At 36.2% G+C, this 21,303-nt stretch overlaps 1 protein-coding gene across 2 annotated transcripts; it reads right to left on the reverse strand.

Annotated features, from left to right (window-relative positions):
• Positions 1–1,712: 1,712 nt before the first annotated feature.
• Positions 1,713–20,540, reverse strand: cnn3b (calponin 3, acidic b). 2 transcript variants are annotated; one of them, XM_067362718.1, is made up of 7 exons: positions 20,291–20,540; positions 6,878–6,999; positions 5,891–5,957; positions 5,617–5,754; positions 5,383–5,499; positions 5,130–5,276; positions 1,713–3,581 (listed from the first exon to the last, which is right to left on the reverse strand). In XM_067362718.1, the coding sequence occupies exons 2-7, from the start codon at positions 6,931–6,933 to the stop codon at positions 3,234–3,236; spliced, it is 873 nt and encodes a 290-aa protein (XP_067218819.1). In that variant the 5' UTR covers positions 6,934–6,999; positions 20,291–20,540; the 3' UTR covers positions 1,713–3,233. The 2 variants fall into 2 exon arrangements, with proteins under 2 accessions (XP_067218819.1, XP_067218818.1); XM_067362717.1 differs by having other exon boundaries at positions 20,286–20,540.
• Positions 20,541–21,303: the final 763 nt, after the last annotated feature.

The raw sequence follows: 21,303 nt of genomic DNA on the forward strand, positions 1-21,303 counted from the left end.
CAAATAAAAATATTTTAAAAATCCTAACAACCCCAAATGCTTTGAAGGTAGTATAATGTAAATTGACAAGAACTCACACATACACAAAAAATAATTTCTTGAGGTCTGTATTTTTTTTATTTTTTTTTTATTAAATACTTTGAAACTATGAGCAAGCAATTTGTTGGTGGATTTCCACAAAAAGTGTAAAGCAACACTTTCAAAACATCACTTTGTGTATTTGAGCATTTTGCCCAGTCCTCAAACAGTGGTGTTGGGTTTAGGGTGGAGCTATCTTATTGTCTTATCATTGGAGGATAATGGGAGTGTTTAGGAAACCTGTTTAAATGCTCTTCCATTTATTGACACTAGTATCACAGAGGCTCTAATCTAATTTAAAAAACAAAAACAGAGATGTTGTATCTAAGGGTAAAAGACAAGGACAAGCTCTTGGCATCAAATCCAATGTACTATTCCCTCAGCTAACATCTGACCGGAAGAGCCAAAGGTCATAATATGAAATATTATAGTTTTAAGCAAACATACTTTAAAGAAACAGTGCAAGCTGTCCTGCACTTACAGAAATCCAATCCTTGATTCAGAAACTGAAACCTTCAACTTTTAGTCATATCTGTCTAAAGTATAAACTAACACAATGAGCAGAGAGGGGACACGGAGAAAGAGGAGTGACAAACATTTTCCAGCCTCGGCCCCTCAGCAGCTGCGGTGTCCAGCTGAACGCTGAGAGGAACTCTCTTTGAGCCACGAGTGGAAAGTATTCATCAAAAAAACCAATCCAACCTCATTTACTTGTAGCCATGCCTACTGTGATGTAAAGCATTCACATACTGTGCGTAAAGCCTGAATGAGAAGACTCCTCAAAAGGGCTGGAGATTGCAGAACGGTTGGCAAATGTACAGTCCGGCTTTTGTAACCGAAGAGGAACGGCTCATGCCACAGGCATTAAAATATTTCAAGTTTAAAGTTACTTCAGTGTTTTCACAGACCGATCTTGAGGTTTGTGGAGCAAAATGATAGTGTTTTCTTTGAGACTAACATATTCGGGAATACATGAGCTGAGCTCATAGGTTTTTTTCCTTAAGAACATTTATCTGCCTCATGTTTCATAGCACAAAAAACAACATTAATGTAAAAGTCCCCTAATGAAAGTTAAAGAAATGACTGTCCTCTGCTAAATGCTTTTCCATACAATACAAAAACGATCAGGTTCCGTTGATGTCTTCAGCAGATGCCTGCAGGATCGTCTTACAATTTTTTCTGAATTTCTTTAATGTTCATTTGAAATCTCAGCACAGCTTGTTTGTTGCTATTTCACTTCACTAAGAACATTAAATTGGAGTCACTTGGATACCATATGAACTCTCATGACAAATTGTTAAAACTGAAATGAAAAGGCAAATATTGTAATATCATAGGAAGATGAATGACTTGTATTGGATTTTTCCTGTTACAGTCATGGTTATGTTTAGGTTTGTTATCTTATGACGGAACTTTTTCAGTCCATTTTCAACATATTGTATGAATTATGACCTCTCAGGTTTGTCTATTTATATATTTATTAGATGCATCTACTTTTTAAGTGGCCTTTGCTTAGTCTGCTTTCTTTTAAGTGCTTCTTACCAAGATCTAACATTGCTAAAAAGTTCGTGTACACTCAAAACGTCAGGATGCATCCATGTGATCAGTCATCAACAAAGCAAAGTACCCTTGGCAGTTGCTTTAATATCACTTAAAAGGATAGTTTACATACTAATAAAAATTGTGTCAATGTATTTACCCTCAAGCTGTTCCAAAACCAGCTTTCTTTTGTGAAACACAAAAGATATTTTGAATAATGTTGAGAAACAAAAAGTTTTGGGATGACATCCTTTATATTCAACAGAAAAAGAAAAAGAAAAAAAAAAAATACACATGGAACAAAATGAGGGTGAGTAAATGACAATTTTCATTTTTGGACAGAACCATCGCTTTAATGACAGGTACATTTCTGTAGAAATTCACACCAAAACACACTTACTAACTTTCTGTTATACTCAAGCTCTTCCCAAAGCAGGTAGAAGCTTTCAGGCTGCTTATACAGAGTCACATTTGATACAAAGGGAATGTTGCTAGGGGAAACCTGTGCTGTTCTGTCAGACTGTCTAATTGAGTACTGCATTATCAGAGCCAAATTCCAAAGGCACACAAAGCAGGGATTATTCCTCGTCAGGGTGTTTGCGGGAAGAGGTGGGGGTTTGGGGCTTTTCTCACGAACCCTTTATGCCGGCCAGTCCTTGTGCTCCAAGCCTCACTACTGCTCTGAGATCAGAGATTCTTACTCTACAGCTCTCGGTGACACAAGGCAGCATTCACACCCGCTTGTCCAAACGCAAGGGCTCATCATTTCCAGAATGATTCAGCAAAGATATTAAGATTCCACGGTTGAGTTCATCACAAAATGGCCAGTTTCATCTGATTTTTTTTTTCCATCCATCCATCATAAAAATGTGTGACGAAACCTATTGAGAAACCCAAAATGTTTTCTCATTTAACCCGAATGACAACATACTTGACTGGAAAATTAAAAACTTTATTCATTTAAAAAAAAAAGAGCCATTCAACAGGACTGGGGTCTCCAAGATGATTGGGAAGTGTGGAAGGGTAAACGAACATATGGTTTGGTCTAAACATATGCAAGGGCCTATGGCACAATTTATCAATGTGTTGTTTGGTCAAATGAATTAAAAAAAAGGCAAGAAACAAAAAAATATACTTAAGAAAAAAAAAAAAAAAAAACTCTTAAAAAGCCACAATGCTTAAATTGGCCTGGAAACCGTTTCATCTTTTTGGATATCTTTTTTTGTACTGCAGACAGTCTGGAAACTTAATGAAATCTGCATAGAATAAATGCTAGAAATGACAATGCTAAACCAAATGATGCTCAAAAGAAGTTTAAATCTAAGGATACGGATTGTGGTTAATATGTCATGAATGACATTTGACGAACACTTTCACTTCTCCTCTAACCAGTCTCAACTTTTAAAAAGGGCCAAACTTTAAAACTATAGTCTATTGCCTACCTACCTAATAAAATACTGTATAATCAATAGAGGAATGATGATATAAAAAAAAAAAAAACTCCTCTAAACATCTGTTTCTTGTCATATAAAAAAGGCCAGCGAAGGGAAAAAAACCCCTTGCTCTGTTGATGAAAGAATTCCAAAAATATTCATCTGTGTTGTACGCCTATATGTTTAATAGTCAATCCCATGGTCATAGTGGGCTCTGTATTCATTGTGGTAGTCTGCCTGGTACTCATCCTGATATTCCCCTTGGTATTCAGCCTGGTAGTCGCTGTCGCTGATCTCGGAGCCATTGGTGCCGGTGCCCTGGCTGCCATTGCTGTGGATGGTGGGCTCAGTGGGGGAGGCGCAGTATTTGGGATCGTACACCTGCCTGCCCAGCCCATACACGCTCATGCCCTTCTGAGAGGCCACCTTGTTGGTGCCCATTTGCAGAGAGATCGTGGAGTTGTCCAGAGGCTGGATAGCCACTTTCTGGTCAAAAATATCCCTCCTGGTGCCGGGGGCTGACATGCCAGCCTGAGAGAGAAGAAAGGGCGAATAAAGTGAAAACTAAAGTATTACATGGACAACTAACTCCTATGTCTCAGAATTGACAATTCTTTTTTTATATAATAATTATAAATATAAAAGTGTATATTATAAAAAAAAATATGTTTTTTAATTCAAGTGTAATCAAAATAACTTCCCCTCCCCCTTGTTGTGACATCTCTTCTCTAATGATGTGCTTTCAGCAGGAGGGCAGGACAACCCATCACCCACATGAGATCAACAAACAGCAAACCACAACCATCCAAACAATTCCCGATGGACAAATTTTTCTCTTGTTCAAAAAGCAGTTTCACTTGGATATACTTCACAATAAGGAAGAAATTAGGGATGCACGATATATCTGGTAAACTGGAAAACTGAAGCTAAAGTTGATCAAGATGCGCTTTACTACCGGGTTAATTCTTAACCAAATGCATCCTATAATATAATATAATATAATATAATAAATATAATATAATATAATATAATATAATATAATATAATATAATATAATATAATATAATATAATATAATATAATATAATATAATATAATATAATATATTATATTATATTATATTATATTATATTATATTATATTATATTATATTATAATATAATATAATATAATATAGATTTATCTTATATAGGATGCATTTGGTTAAGAATTAACCCGGTAGTAAAGCGCATCTTGATCAACTTTAGCTTCAGTTTTCAAAAAACATTGATGCATTATTAATAATGCTCCCTTCACGTGATCTCGGAATTATCGTAAATACGAGTTTCCTAAGTAAAAATTGCACATGAATGTCCTCCCATTTCAACTTGAATGCAATGAGCTTGTAATCAAAAGTGGGAATGATCAAATTTCCAATAGCACGTGAAGGCAGCAATACTAGCACTCTTATTTTTCTCATATAATTTTTTTTCAACAACATGGTTTAATTCAAATCATTTCATTATTGTCCACGCAGAAGCTATTCCATTTTATTTATCCGTGGCACATGCACTTTTGATTCTTTACAGAAGTAATGTTGTTCAATGACTGGTTTGCATTATTTAGACATTTTATTTATTTGAAAGACAAGACAAGATTTTATTTTATTTTTTTTGGATAAAGAAAGTTTGCCATAGGAGTGTAAAATTAATTTTAAAACTTACACTGGTTCAAATTAACATATACATTATTGTACTGTATATGTTTGATTTATGTTCAAGACTTTTAATAGTGAGACTTGTTTTTGTAATATGATCACTTCATATGATACATACAGATTTAATTTAGGCTTTTATTTACATCTAAAAGATGATCGACAAACATTCAGAGCACATAACATATGGTAAACACAGAAGCTCAAAAGTGTGTGTGATGCATAACCAATGAGGTTTTGGTTTTGATTATCTGATCTTTCAATAGAAGCACAGAAACCTCTCAAGTTTCATTGCAAATACCTACATTTTCAAAGGTTGGTCTTGTTTCAAAGATGAATAAATTTTCCATTTTTGGGAGAACTATTCCCTTTGGGACTCAAACTCACCTGGCTTGCTCCTTTATTAGTTCCCATCTGCAGGCTGATCGTGGTTTGGTCAAAAGGCTTGTCCGCTTGAGTCTTTGGGTCATACAGATGTCTCCTTGTGCCATAAGCGGTCATTCCAGCCTGACTAGCGCATTTATTTGTCCCCATCTAGCCATTGAGAAAATAAGGGATATATATAAATATACAAAGCATGATTAAGAGGGGACAAAGTTTTCCCAAAGCCACAACAGATATGAACCAAATGAAGTCACACCTGCAGTCCAATCACACATTGACCAGCCTTCATTTTCTCATCATCAAAGTTGCGGGTCTGCTTGTCCGCATACTTTACACCAATGTCGACTTTTGTGTCCATACCTTTGGTTTTTGCCTTTAAATGAAAGAATGAAAGTGGCATTATACCAGCAACTCCGAATCCAAACTGTTGTCAGAGAGAATAAAACCTTCTTTCATCATCTCCATCCAAGATGTTTTGCACAAAACTCACCATGCTGGCCAGGGCAAGAAGTGTGGTCTGAACTTGAGTCATGTTCCCATTCTCGAACAGATCATTGGCTTCAAAGATGTCGTTAGGCTTCAGGCCATAAGCAAGTATGGCTTTGATGAAGTTGCCCAGGTTCTCAAGCTTCAGTGAAAAGAATAAGAAAAGTGACTTTGCTATCACATTTTTACATTAATAATAAAACCGAATTGAAACGAGAAGAAAAATATATAATAACACTGAAACAACACTGCTATACATAAAAACGGTTTTCCCTCACCTTGTGCCAATTAAGTTTGGAGTGGTTGATTTTCTTAATGGATCCTGGCTGAAGTTTATTAATAAGCCTAAGAGAAAGACAAATATTACATCTTCTAGGAGACATTCAATTTACATGGTCAGATTTTTTGGTCAGTGACATTTTTTTATAGTAATACTTTTCAACAAGGATATATTACAATGATCAAACAGTAAAAAAACTTATGTTATAAAAGATTTCCATTTCAAATAAATGCTAATCTTTTGAACTTTCTCTTCAAAGAATTCTGAAAAAAATGTATCACGGTTTCCACAAAAATATTAAGAAGCCTAACTGTTTAACACTTTTTTTTTATTCATTTTGGTACCATTTTCACAAGTAAGGTGTAAAGTACATTTATGACACTCTTTAATACAAAAAGACAAACTGACTGCACTTGTAACACAGCTGTCTTACTTTCAAATCGGCATATTAGAATGATTTCTGAATGACCATGTGACACTGAAGACTGGAGTAATGCTGCTGTAAATTCAGCTTTGACAACAGGAATAAATTACATTTTAAAATATAAAAATAGAAAATGTACCTTTTAAATTATAATAATATTACCGTTTTAAACTATTTTTGATCAAATAAATGCTGCCTTTGTGAGCACGAGAGACTTTTTTATATACCAAGCTAAGATTTGACAGAACGTTTCTTCATTAAAATAAGGAACGTTCTGGAAAGTTTTCTTTGGGGCAGCATCAAACAAAAGAAGGTGTGGATGCCAGACTAGGTGGTTATCATATGAACACATTGTTTGAGCTTGGCACAACTTTTTGTTTTTCTGTCTCAAGCCTGAATATTATAACCACTTCATAATTTGGTTTGTTGGGTTACAGGTTACAGGTGGGCTGAGAGTTATTGTTTAGAGCCAAACAAACACACAGCCATCTGTGCTCCAATGTTTGGAGTTCCTAATCAAACTGAAATGTGCGTGATGGTTTCCATCATGCTCAGACTCACTCGCACAGTATGACACCATCCTTTAATCCCATCTGGAAGTTTTCTCCAATTGGCATGCCCGTTACATCCTCAATCCAATACCTCAGCTCCTCCTCCTTCTGCAGGTCATACTTCTGAGCGATCTACAGGGACCAGAGAGAGAGAGCGAGAGAGAACGAGAGAGAGACTGAAAACTCTTGCTTCCTAAAACAGTTTCTCCATATGTAATCCAAGGCCTGCCATACAAAGAGACATTCATTCCAACTGATATGGTGCCAATATAAGGTAAGGTAAGGTAGCAACAGACACTTTCCAACCTAAATAACTGGAACTGAGAACACATGCATGAAACTCGCATGGAAACTTTTGCACAGTTTCAATTCATGAATTCATAAACTTACAAAACAAAGGGTTTGAGCGTGCAGGTGCCATCATGTTTTAAGGTTAGTTTTGGAAAACTTTCTCGCCTTCATCTCTGAATGGTTTGTGCAGGACTGGAGCCAAGTGCAGTAAGATGGACAGGAAATTACAGAGTGTTGTCCGATCTTTGAACTCTGGCTTTAGGAGCAGCTCCAGACGCCTGTCAGACCCCATTACTGCTATTCAGCAAACAAAGAAATATTGAAAGGGCTTATCTTGCCTACAAAAAAATATAGACTTTAAAATAGGTTCGCTTGTTTATGGTCAGTAGGTGCGTTTACATGAACATTGTATGATTACATTCGGTTTAAAAGTTCAATCCGAATGAAAACGCTCCAAGTAAACCGCTCAATTGTAATAAAAATGATTGAAATTTAAATTGGCTTGAGAGGGATGGGATAAACCTTTTCTAATCTGTTTGATAGGACATGTAAACACTTCAATGGATTGAAAACCGAAACTGGATAGTCTTCACATGTACAATGATGTAGAAATGGCGTAATGAGATGACGCACGGAACAAGCTATTGTTGTTGAATATATTAAATCACTGTCATGTCAATCTAAAATTCTCCTGTAGTGTGCGAAAACAGCGAGAAACTCTGTATATTCGTGCAGTGTACCCATGTCAAATGATTAAATCCGTTTTGAAGAGCTTCATCATCACTATTTTACATTCATGTAAATGCTATGTTCGGATTCATCAATCGGAATGATGATTTCAAAATCAACCTCAAGTCTGTATTCCAAAGCATTTATGAATGACAAACTTTTAAGTTCAGATCTATGCTCAAAAAAGGGGGTGACAGTTGACAGGTTAAATTATGCACAAGTTTGTATCTTATTTAAATCAAGTAACTTCATGTTTGAGAGGTAGTCTTTCCTTTCATTGTCACTTTAAGGTTCTTTAATTGCCTTCAACTGGTCTAGTCTTGAAAATCAATTCTAAATGAGTTGTAAAACATATTCCAAATCAAACAAGTGCGGTTCGGTTCCTAACTTCAACTGAATGAGGTTCCAAAGAGGTGTCAAGTTAAAACATGTCTGCTTTTATGAAGAATTCTTCTGTACCCTTTAAGAAATGTGTAGCAATTGAGAAACCTTCCTTTTCCTTTGTATAGCAATTTAAGGCCTTAACATCAATATATAAAGACACTTTCTAAAGGCATAAAATTTTGTTCCTTTTAGAGTTTCTTCATTATGAGAGGACAAATAGAGCATAATATTGACCGCCCCTTGGTTCAAGAAGTATTTTTCCCCATTCATTTTCTCCACAGGCATTTTAAACAACTTTTCAATAAACAGTTCAAAGCCATGAACCAAACCAATCAACTACAAGATGAACCACAACACAAACTTAAGGCAAAAGGAACATTTAAAAAGAGGATAAAAATAAAAATAATAGACGTTGCTGCAGAGCTCTAACTTAATCATTGTTTTAAATAAATAATTATAAAATAATTAATAAAAATAATAAATACATAGTTAAATATTTTAGATTTCCAAGGTAGTTCTTGACTGGGGTTTCAGCAATTAAACCCAATTTTAAAGGTGCCCTAGAACTTTTTTTTTTTAAAGATGTAATATAAGTCTAAGGTGTCCTCTGAATGTGTCTGTGAAGTTTCAGCTCAAAATACCCCATAATTTTTTTTTTTAATTCATTTTTTTAACTGCCTATTTTGGGGAATAATTAGAAATGCACCGAATCAGGGTGTGTGGCCCTTTAAATCTGGTGCTCCATGCCCCAAGAGCTTGCGCTTGCCTTAAACAACATAAAAAAAAAAAAAAAATAATAATAATAATAATAATAAAAAAGTAAATAACAGATAATATAACCCTCAAAATGGATCTTTACTATGTGTTTGTCATGCAGCATGTCTAATCGCGCAAGTACAGTGTTTATTTTGATGTTTACATTGATTCTGAAAGAGTTTGATAGTGCTCCGTGGTTAACAGCTAATGCTACACTATTGGAGAGATTTATAAAGAATGAAGTTGTGTTTATGAATTATACAGACTGCAAGTGTTTAAAAATTAAAATAGCGACGGCTCCTGTCTCCGTGAATACAGTAATAAACGATGGTAACTTTAACCACATTTAACAGTACATTAGCAACATGCTAACGAAACATTTAGAAAGACAATTTAAAATTATCGCTAAAAATATCATGATATCATGGATCATGTCAGTTATTATTGCTCCATTTGCCATTTTTTGCTATTGTCCTTACTTGCTTACCTAGTCTGTTGATTCAGCTCTGCACAGATCCAGACATTCTGCCCTTGTCTAATGCCTTTCATAATGTTGGGAACATGGACTGGCATATGCAAATATTGGGGGTGTGCACCCCGACTGTTACGTAACAGTCAGTGTTATGTTGAGATTCGCCTGTTCTTCTGAGATCTTTTAAACAAATGAGATTTATATAAGAAGGAGGAAACAATGGAGTTTGAGACTCACTGTATGTCATTTCCATATACTGAACTCTTGTTATTCAACTATGCCGAGGTAAATTCAATTTTTGAATCTAGAGCACCTTTAAGAAATATTGAAATATCACCCTGACATGCATTTAACAAAACCTTAAAGCTCATGGCAGGTCTGCCCAAAAAGATTTCATTCTCACTCAAAATCATTACCTCTTAGAAGAAAATGAAAGGGATTTTCACTTTGGGAACAAAACTGTTGCGCTCTATATCCTGTTGAGATCTCTTTTAGGACCTGTTTACACCTGGTATTAAGATGCATTTTGGTTGATCAGATCACAGGTGGACGACACTAAATATAGGTGTAAACAGGGTCTAAAACATTTTGAGCTTGTCCACTTTCTTACCCTTCCAGAGGTAGTTGAAAACACATTTGACCAGATTGTTTTTTGTAATATAGAAGCTTGTGTTCGAACAGCCACAAAAAACGGTCTACTCACCTCCTACTGACCTAACGCATAAACATTATGTGAAGCACACTAGCCAGACGGGATTTTATCTTTGTCGGCTGGAGACCCAAGTTTGGTTTGACGATGAAAATGTACCAAGCAAAATGTTCTCTTACCATTCCTGGGGCTGTATTCACAAAACATTTTATCTTACCACTAAGAGTTCTCCTAAATAGCAGTAAAAGTTCTTAGCTAGGAGTTTTCTCTTAAAACCTATTCACAAAGCTGCTGAGACAAACTTTTACTAAGGAATAGACTGAAGTCTTAAGCTAAGAGTAAAGGCGGGGTTGACCTCATTGGAGTAAACGCACAGTGATTGGCTGATGGGAGTCAGCGATTTAATCATAGAAATATTGTAGAATGAGATGTCATGTTTCCAAATTAAAATAAAAGTTTTAAAATACAAATGTTGCATTATTCAAATAAATATTTTTTAATAAAAATGTTGCCATAGTCAAAATAAAATGTTGCCATATTGTTGCCATAAAAGTTTTAAAATGTAGGCTAAGTGTCACTAATTAAACTAGTATATATAGTTAATTGTGGACCGCCTCTTGGATGTCTTCATCTCAAGGGAATGCAGAATTCAAGCGACAAATTATATTATATTATTACATATATTTTTTTATTCTATTCAATCATTTGTAAGTGTGAACTCATGAAAACCATTGCCACATAATTGCAACATTTTTTTTTTTTTGGCATCTCATCGTAGATTCAAATCTATAAATCAAAATGTCTTGCATTTATGAAGAAAAGGTTCAGCACCCAAGGCTCTATCGCTATTGCCTCAATGGTGTTCAGTGTCTTTGGGTGGATTAGGATTGTTTGTGATTTGGTCTTAGTGACTTAGGAGTCATCTTGACTACTCCTAATGTTTCACAGATTTAGGAGCTAGTTTTAGCGCTAAAATGCTAAAATTAGGACTGACACGCCCATTATTTATAAGAGTTTTCCCTAAATCGGCAAGTTAGGAGCTACTTTTAGCCTTAAGATGTTTTGTGCCCCTGATTTCTAACCTGCACTCAGAGTGTTATGCGTCGTCTTGCGGCTATCAGAGCAGAAACAAAAGCTGATGCTCTCTATGTTTTTCTGTAGTCTCCGGGCTCATTCATATGTAAATTGTGCAAGCTTATTTTGTCCATTAGATTGAAAGATCTGAAAAAGCCCATATATTTACTCAGACTCTCTCAAAGAAATCAGGACAGAAGTGGTTGAACGTGGACAAAGAGAGACAGATTAAAATACCAGGTGTAAACGGGTATGCGTCTCCCTTGTCTACTTGTGATCTGAACGACCACAACACATCTTAATACTAAGTGTAAACTGCCTTACTTCAGCTGTCTGTTAGCAATAAGACAACAGGAAATGGGTCTGTGATGAAAATAACGGCAAGTCAAACAGAGGACCTTCCATGAGTCACCATGAGTACAGCAGCCATAACACCTTAATCTCTCCTGTTGATGTGAATGAATGACAGACGGATGACAAGCAGAATTTGAATTGAGACCATTTATACTCCATTATTAAAGTGTTATTGTAAAGTCTCCTTAAACAAAACAAACAAAAAAAAAGGTAATCATCACTTAGTTATCACACAATGCCCGAGGCGTTTGTTAACAATGTGGACATCCTTCAACACTAAAACAAACACAATGTATACTGAAAAAAAAAAAAAAAAAAACCTCAGAGCAGGATGAAGCTGAAAAACCTTGTTTCCCCCAACCTCAATTCACAACACCTACGCCTGAGAGAGCTGACAGACATCCTGTGTATATTATGGGTGTAATGATACCCTCATGTCACGATTCGATACACATCACGATACTGAACTCACGATATGATATTATTGCGATACTCCAAGACATATGGTGAAAGGAGAACCAAAAAAATAAATAAATAAATAAATAAATAAAAAATAAAAAAATGTACTGTTGATTAAAATGCTAAATTTCGTATTATATTGGGAGTGGAAATTAATAGGCTTGGACTTGGTGCTGGTAACCCAATGCACAGGACAATGGAGACACCAGAATAAAAGTATTCATGATTCTACCGCTGAAACGTTTATTTTAGATTAATATATTTGCACTCTGTCACTAACTAGATATATTTAAAATAATGTAGGCCACTTTTTACTGGTAACAGAAGATTTGGCATTATCAGGACACACAAATATTCCCCCACTGCATTATTATACATTATATTGAACATTTATATTGTAGTTTAATGTAGTACTGACAGTAAAACTCTGTACACTTAAATTTTTTCCTCACAAAGTAATTTTCAGTTTGGGTGAACTATACACATGTTGCTTTTCACAGCAGCCCCAAACACTTTTTTTTTTTTTTTTTTTTTTTTTCCCCATCTACAATAAAGCGATTTCCAAATATCCTCTGTGTGAATTATTTGCTACTTCATTTAATTTATTATAATTTCTGATTGTTGCATTAAACGCAATTTATGATGGTGTAAAAATGGCAAACCAAGTTACTTTTGCATATAAAAATGAGAAATGCCCAATATAGATACCATATTGGTTATCGACCAATATTAATGTCTTTAATTCTAGTCAATATTGGATAGCCTAACTATTCATGCTCATTTCCCCTATTTTTACATTTAGATTACTTTTGCTTCATCTAACATTCACTTACTGTTTTAAAACACTAATAATTTAATATCACTGTTGTAATGTAATCTTTACAAAATTCTTTTGTAATGAGATCTTTCATCTCAAATTTATCTTACATTGCACTGTACATTTTAATTGTGATGACTATGTTCACTTGGTGTATCTTTGAAACCACTGGTTTTTAGCATTTAATTTTTCATTTATTTAGAAAATTTTCCAAAGCATGAAAAGAATTAATCGGCATTGGCCACATGATTAATGCATGTGCATCCAGTAAAGATCTCTTAACTCATAAAGCCTGGAACACACCAAGCCAATGGTCGGCCGTCGGGCAGTTTTTGTTCATCGACTGACTAAGTTTTCTCAGTGTGTTCCACACAGTTGGCTGAAGTTGGTCCTAGTTGGGGTTTTTCCGGCTGATTCAACATGCTGAATCGGCGTCTGAGCTCGTCAGTCAGTCGGGCCATCTGATCATTCTGATTGGCTGTTCAATCAGAGAAATTACTACTAAAGCAACAGTAAGCAAACATTCAAGGCCTTGCAGGGAGCAGTCGCTGGGGGAGAGAAAAAAAAAAAAAAAAAAAAAAAAAAAACCAACTGATCTTTCTACCCAGCTTGAAAAAGTCCCAATGATAGAAAGAGCCAGCAATAAATGGAGGCCCAAAAGAGGGTTCAAATAACACACGCAGCAGCTAAAGGCAGCAACTAGATCTCCCTCTGAATCCTTTTCATATCATCTCAGGGTGTTTTCTACCTCATCAGTAGTGTCTTCACATCCAGCTGTCCACTTGCCATTTTCCACACAATAGAGCTTGTGTTCCTAGTGTGTACTATAGCATTTAATGGAAAAAAACATGTAGGAGAGCATTGATACACGTCTCCAAACAGAGCTCCTCAACTCAGAGCAGAGGGTGAACTTCCTGAAGACAGAGAAAACAGAGAGAACATCTGTATTTGGCCCTGTGAGAACAACATGTTAAGAGTTCTGCTGGCCTCATGGACCAAACCCATCATGTGGGGGGCAAAAACTGAGCATAATAAAAAAGAAACACTTGCAGGAAGTACTTGAGGAATTCAGTAAGAGATACACAGAGGGAAAGGATCCTGCTTAATGCGGTTATAGATTTGCTGGAGGGAAGAGCTTTAACAAAGATCTAATGCTGTGAGAGACCTTGGTGAACAGCACAGCTGTTTCTGCTGATCAATTATTCACTCTGTTGCTCTGGAAATGTCTAGCAAACTAAATAATGTGGGCAGCAAGGTCTGTGATGTATGTACGGACACGATGTGTTTGCATAACAATTGGTTTATATGACCATTAGTCCACTACATATTAAAACCCTGTTCCAACTCTAGAGAGAACGGTCTACTACACATTTACATATGAGCCACACATTTTGTATAATGACTCTAAACTCTATCATTTTGGGCCCAGGGCAATTTCCTACAGTAACAGTCAAGAGTTTAGAGTCAGTAAGTTTTTTTTTTGTAAAAAGAAATTATTACTTTTAATAAGTTAAATTAAAGATGAATTAAATGGGACGTTAAAGACACTTATTTTTTACAAAAGACTTCTATTTCAAATATAAGCTTGCTCTTTTGAACCTTCTATTCAAAGAATCCTGAAAAAGAAAATCCTCAAAAATATTAAGCAGCACAACTGATTTCAACACTGATAAATGTTTCTTGAGCAGCAAGAATTTCTGCTCATTTCTGAAGGATCATGACTGAAGACTCGAGTAATGATGCTGAAAATTCAGCTTTGCCATCACAAGAATTAATTATATTTCAAAATATATTTAAACAGAAAACATTTGTTATAATATTTCACAATGTTACTGCTTTTACTCCATTTGATGAAATATGCTGGCTTGGTGAGCATAAAGACTCCAATGCACTCATGGCAAAGTTTTTCGCTTAAAAAGAAATTCAAAATACGTGACCAGCAGTATAATGTGAGAACGGCATTTAGATTACTATTTAAATACTGTGCACTTTCCTTTCAACAACAAAAACACACAACAAAAAAAGATAGCGGTGAGAAAAGAGCAGTTAAGAAAGCATCCAATCACAGCGATGAGGACGTTTGCACAAGCTCTGCAATTCAGCACTCCAGTCAAATCATGTCATGTTTATATACCACTTCATGCAATGTAGACTTAAAAAGCAAGCAGCTTTACAATACTGAGCATGAAAGTGTCGGTGTCTTTCAATCAGAATTACAACTACTATAAAGCGTCTCTCCAGTGTATTCAAGTTTTTACTCGCAGATGTCTGACCTCGATAGACTGAACGGAAGAAATGAACCAGAGAAGATTACCAGGTCATAGTGTTGCACGATATACCGGTACTAGAAAGGTATCGCGATACCCTGCTTTTAGAAACGGTACGGTTCTTCATTTTATTAGTACCGGTACTTTGAGTGCCAGCTGTATTTCCTAATGTGCGACAGCAGGGAGCAGTGTGTGTGCAGCGCGCTGCTTCTGAGGCACATTGAGTGCGTGTTTATTCCTGTCAACTGCGCAACGGCAGATGCACAAAGCAAAATATGGCATTATTTTGCTTACATTGCCGACAGTCAGGGCAAGCCCACGGACACCACAAAGCCCGTCTGCAAAATACGTTACAAAATAACGCAAGCGAAGGGAGCATCCAACTTGCCAAACATCCCGATTTGTACAGAGAATTTAAAGAGCGACAGGTTAGTGAATGTGATACCAGCGTTATGTTTATGCTCTCAAAAATTAAATGAGTGTTATTTATATTACTCATGCAAGCAGACATCCGCAAAGAGGTGTATTATTGAGTCTAATAAGTGATATCTGGTTGCTAAAATAAAATTAATTTTAAAAAACAAATATGTGAAGGGACTATACAATTATATTAAACCAATTTATGCTTTAATAACATTGCTCTAATTATTTACAGTAATAAATATTCTCACTGTCAAAACACTTACATGCAGGGCTTGATGACAGCCACTCCCACTAGCCACTTTGGCGAGTTGAATATAATTTAAGTTTACAGCCAAATGGTCGTCGAAGATCGTCGTAGCACAAAATTACAATCCAATCACACAATTCGTTATTTACATGCAGTTAGTGAAGGGGGGATAGGCGGAATTGCGCTGAATGACACACAACAGAAGCGCTCTCTCTCTCTCTCTCTCTCTCTCGCTCTCTCTCTCTCTCTGTCTGTCGCGCGCGCGATCAGTTTTCCACGCGTCTGAATAGTCAAATACACGTGCACACAGATGTCTAAATGTCCATCATGTGGAGTATCTCGCGTGAATACAGTCGGTTATGGCTTAAGTGGACGTAAACAGGTGGGTAATAACTGGATATTTGTCAGTTACGTCCATGCATTCAGCAGCCCAATTAAATAGGCCTGTCCATCATTAATGTTAATCAAACAACAAAACCTGTTAAATATGTTAAATAAACTTAGTGTATCTGAAAAAAGATTATTTTTAATTTACTACTGTTTTTGTAATTTGCTTCTTTGTTCTTTTATATAGCATAACACAAATAACTTGTTCTCATACTAGCTCATGCTCATACATTGTCCACCTCTTGCCCACCTGTACATACCAGCTGATATAAAATGTAATCTTGATTTGGGTGGTCAGTCTGCATTTAAAAGTTTGAAAGTGTTTTAAATCTTCTAAATCAAGTAAAATGACTCAAAGTAATTTAAGCATAAGAAAGTCAGCTTTAAATCATATAAAAATGTAATTTACCAACATCAAAATTGTGGCCAATAAAAATGCTAGCCACAGTTCTGTCATATGTTATTTATTTACTTTTCCTACTGTTTTAGGTTTTTGCCATAGTATCGTTTAAGTATCGGTATCGTGATACTGAAGTTGGGTATCGTATCGAAGTCAAAATTTTGGTATCGTGACAACACTACCAGGTCAAAGAAGAAAGAGCCTGCCTATTACATAATCGCCATGAATCAATGGTAGCTCGAAGGTGTTTATACCAGCTGTAGCAAATTTTTCTGGAAAGTTCACTTCAACAAGCCGTTTTGAACTCCCAAAACAATCTTTGTTTGGCCTGATTTTGTCATAAATGGTGTCACACCAGTTGTACTTCAATTTTGCTTGAAGTATATTGATGCCTTTTCAAAAACCGACCCCTTTTTACCGACCCCAGACTCTCTTCTCACATTTTCACATTGATTCATTATATATTGGTCACATTTAGAAATAATTTCAAGTAACCAATATACTATATTTGAGTTGCAGATAAACACGCAGTTCAAAGGCTATGTTCAGACTGCAGGCAAATCAGATCTTTTCAGGCAGACCATCCACAGTACTGATCACATAAGATTTGTGTCTTGAGACATAACCAACCTATTTGCATGGGTTGCTTAATCTGCATGGTTTGTGTAACGACGTAGGTGAAGCATACCCACATACACGACGAAGCTTTCAAACTTCTGGTTCCATCGTCTCGAAGTCAATGGGTTTTTTGAATGGGTTTTTGGTTAAACAGCTGAAATAAAGTTTGTGGTTAACAAGGTCAAGGGAACCAGTGTGATCACTGTGATGCTAATTGCCAGTTGGTCTACAAAGTGACGCCATACCTGAAAAACTCTATAAGCGCCTTGAGTCGCCATGAAGAACTCCTAAAGAAACTGGTATATATTGTGATGTTCCGTGCTGTAGTCATGATCGACTTCGCTGTGCAGCGAGGGGTGCGGTGTTTCCATTACCAGTTGAGGTTATCGTTGTGTGTCACTGTCATGTGAAAGGGTTAGTTCACCCAAAAATTCTGTCATTTATTACTCACCCTCATGCGGTTCCACACCCGTAAGACCTTTGTTAATCTTCGGAACACAAATTAAGATATTTTTGTTGAAATCCGATGGCTCAGTGAGGCCTGCATAGGGAGCAATGACATTTCCTCTCTCAAGATCCATAAAGGTACTAAAAACATATTTAAATCAGTTCATGTGAGTACAGTGGTTCAATATTAATATTATAAAGCGACAAGTATATTTTTGGTGCGCCAAAAAAAAGAAAAAAAACGTATATAGTGATGGCCGATTTCAAAACACTGCTTCAGGAAGCACTGGAGCATAATGAAATAATGAATCAGCATGTCGAATCAGCGAATCACCAAAGTCACGTGATTTCAGCAGTTTGCTGGTTTGACACGCGATCTGAATCATGATTCGATATGCTGATTCATTATGCCCCGAAGCTTCTTGAAGCAGTGTTTTGAAATCGGCCACCACTAAATAAGTCGTTATTTTGGGTTTTTTTGGCACACCAAAAATATTCTCGTCACTTTATAATATTAATATTGAACCACTGTACTCACATGAACTGATTTATATGCGTTTTTAGTACCTTTATGGATCTTGAGAGAGGAAATGTCATTGCTCCCTATGAAGGCCTCACGAAGCCATCAGGTTTCAACCAAAATCTTAATTTGTGTTCCGAAGATTAACGAAGGTCTTACGTGTGGGACAGCATGAGGGTAAGTAATAAATGACAGAATTTTCATTTTTGGGTGAACTAACCCTTTAAGAGTGACACAAAAGACAATTCGAAATTCAATTTGAGTGGCCAGAGCGTCCAGACTGAGATGCATCTGTAAAAATCTGTTTGGAAACGCATTTCAAACCACCTCCAGATTTGAAAAAAACAAAAAGAAAAAAAGATGTTTTGTTTCATTTTTTGCCGTCCAGACTTTCAAAAACCCATCTGGATAAAATCTGGATGTGTTAAAAATCTGATTTTTGCTGGCAGTCTGAACATAGCCAAAAGATTCCCTATCAGTAATGGAGTTTCCTACAGTAAGATCTCTTCAGGTATTTGCATGGCATCCCAATGAAGTGTTAATGAAAGTCAGCTGAGGCAAGTGTCCTCACACCTCTGCAGAAGGCACAGGATTCAAGAAAGCATCACCCCATTGTGGTTTACATTGTTTGCCCACCCTCCCACTCATTCTGACAAAACAAACTCACATGTATGCTTAATGAGATGCATGGTGTGATTGGAATACTGTTGAATAGAACTAAAATGACCATCCACAGAAACTAGAGGGGTGCAATTTCTGTGAGATCTTCAAATATGATAAGCAATTGAGACAATGAGGAAGGCTGTAGCCTAATGGTTAAAGGTCTTAGCCGCTAACAAAAAGGCTGCAGGTTCAAACCCAGGTGTGTGAATGTGGAATTGATCGCTTGAGCAAGAAAGTCAATACCGGGTGGACCAGATGGACCGAGATTTGCATAGGTCATTTTGCAAGAAAGTAAAATGCTATATTTGTGTGCAGTTTAATGCAAACAGCGGAATCCAGAAACATGAAGAAATAAATAAAAATAAAAAAAAACACCAGTCGCTGGGCAACTTCGCAGAAAAGCCACAGTGTGATTTAGTGTGAAAGGTAACCACATTTCCTGGAAAAAACAAAACGTTTGTGTGTACAACTCAAATAGGCTATTTAACAATTAAAGATTTACAAAGTAAAATGAAGCCATACTGCTAAATATCAGGTAACTGAAAACGAAAGCAAACTACGCTTAAAAAAAAAAAAAAAAAAAAAAGATGCTGCACGCGCATCACCTCAACCTCGAAGTTTCCATAACAAATTTACACACAAACCAGCAAAAAATGACATCGCTAATCTCACTAAACCTTCATTATACACACACTGTCGCTTGTTTGGACCGATAATGTCAGTAAATTGGTTTTGTGTTTTTGAGTTTTGTACGCTACAGAAAGCGGTGGCCTCGTTTCTTTCTCTCAAACTGGAGCTCCACCCAGGCCAGAACTCAACAAAAGACCCCATGACCCACCATCACATCAGGCTGCAGGCAAGCTTTACCAACCAAAATAAAACACGGTAAACATCATTTGCACTGATAAAATGTCAAGTTTTGCGTCTTGCAAATGTCAAACAGCATCTCAACATGGCGAGTGAAGCAAAACACGTCGCGTGCGTAAAAAAAAAAAAAAGTTTCATTCATTGAAAGTAGGTTGGTGCAACATGAAACACGGATTATTTTTTTACTTTCTACGTACAAAAATATGAGGATTCGTGTTTTATAAACAAACAAAAAACTCAGTAGTAAAACAAAGATTGCAACGACCATAAAACCAGAGTCTCAGAACTAATAAATCAAAGGAACCAGGTGAAAAGGAAACAATGACCTTCTCTCAAAACTTACAGAGACTGCGCCTTTGGCCATCCAAAGCACGTTTCGAACTATATTATGTTATATACGACATTTTTTTTTTTATTCTGAACATGTCTGTGAAAAGCTGTCTATGTAGGCAGTTTTGATTTGAGGCAGTTAACGTTATACACTTTCACGCATAGTCTATACACATTTGCAATGCAAAGAAAGATTAAAAACCATCGATCAGCTGACGTTAAAGTAACGTTACACTGTAAAAAAACAAATCATTCAAACCTTACCTTACTTCTCACTTCAGCTGATAAACCATATGCAGGGCCCTTGTTGAACTGAGTCATTGTCTTTTATTTCACGTCGATTTACACCAAATAAATGATCACAAATATCTCGATTTCTTACTCGCTCCTCCTTGTTCGAAAAAAAGATCCTTTGCACAACTTAAAAAAAGCAACAAATACGTGAGTTTAGGCTAGTCAAAAATGACTGCCGATTTGCCCCAGCTGAGCGGATGCACTAAACTCTCTCTGTTCAGCAAAGTAATTAAAGAAGAGCAGAAGGTCTGCGGAGCGCGAGCGAATCTACGAAATCTACTACGGTGAAGGCTTGGGTTATGAATATTAATCAGGTTGCGTGACGCAACACAGTGTATCTTCCTGATTGGCTGAAATGCAAAATTAGTTTATGGCGCTAGTGAAATGGCCACAGTGGAAGTTTAGCTTATGAATATTAATTAGTTTAATTAGTTTGAGTCCTGGACGCTATCAGTGGGCTGCGTTTCTCCAAAGCACCGCGAGCAAAGGTGGTCATCGTAGAGAACATTGGTGGCAATGGTAGGCTAACTATGCTTTGTATGAGAAACGCAGCCATGAACATTACAAGAAGGTTACCAAGCAACGTCAGCAGACTCTATTAATATTCATAACGTAAGCCTTCGCCCTAGTATGTTTTATTACTATTATTATTATTTATTGCTTCAAATTTTGAAATATTAAAACATAATTACATTAAATTATAATATTAAATAATACATTAATACAAATCATGTAGCGCAAGTAATACATAAAGAAAATGGAGAAACGTAGCCTATTAAAAATACATTTGAGAAAAACAGACTTTGTGAATTTGTTTCTACAAATTGCATATTTAGGCTGTTTAACACATACTAAAAATATCCGGGCGAGGCCTTGATTTATATATAAAAAAAAAAAAAAAAAAAACTGTGGGACGTCCTATGTGTGGAGTTCAGCCCCATCTCACCATGTGTTTCCTGAGCCTCTGTTATCAGGAGACACTGTTGTC

The sequence above is a fragment of the Chanodichthys erythropterus genome, chromosome 16, assembly GCF_024489055.1.
Source record: "Chanodichthys erythropterus isolate Z2021 chromosome 16, ASM2448905v1, whole genome shotgun sequence".
Classification (NCBI taxonomy): domain Eukaryota; kingdom Metazoa; phylum Chordata; class Actinopteri; order Cypriniformes; family Xenocyprididae; genus Chanodichthys; species Chanodichthys erythropterus.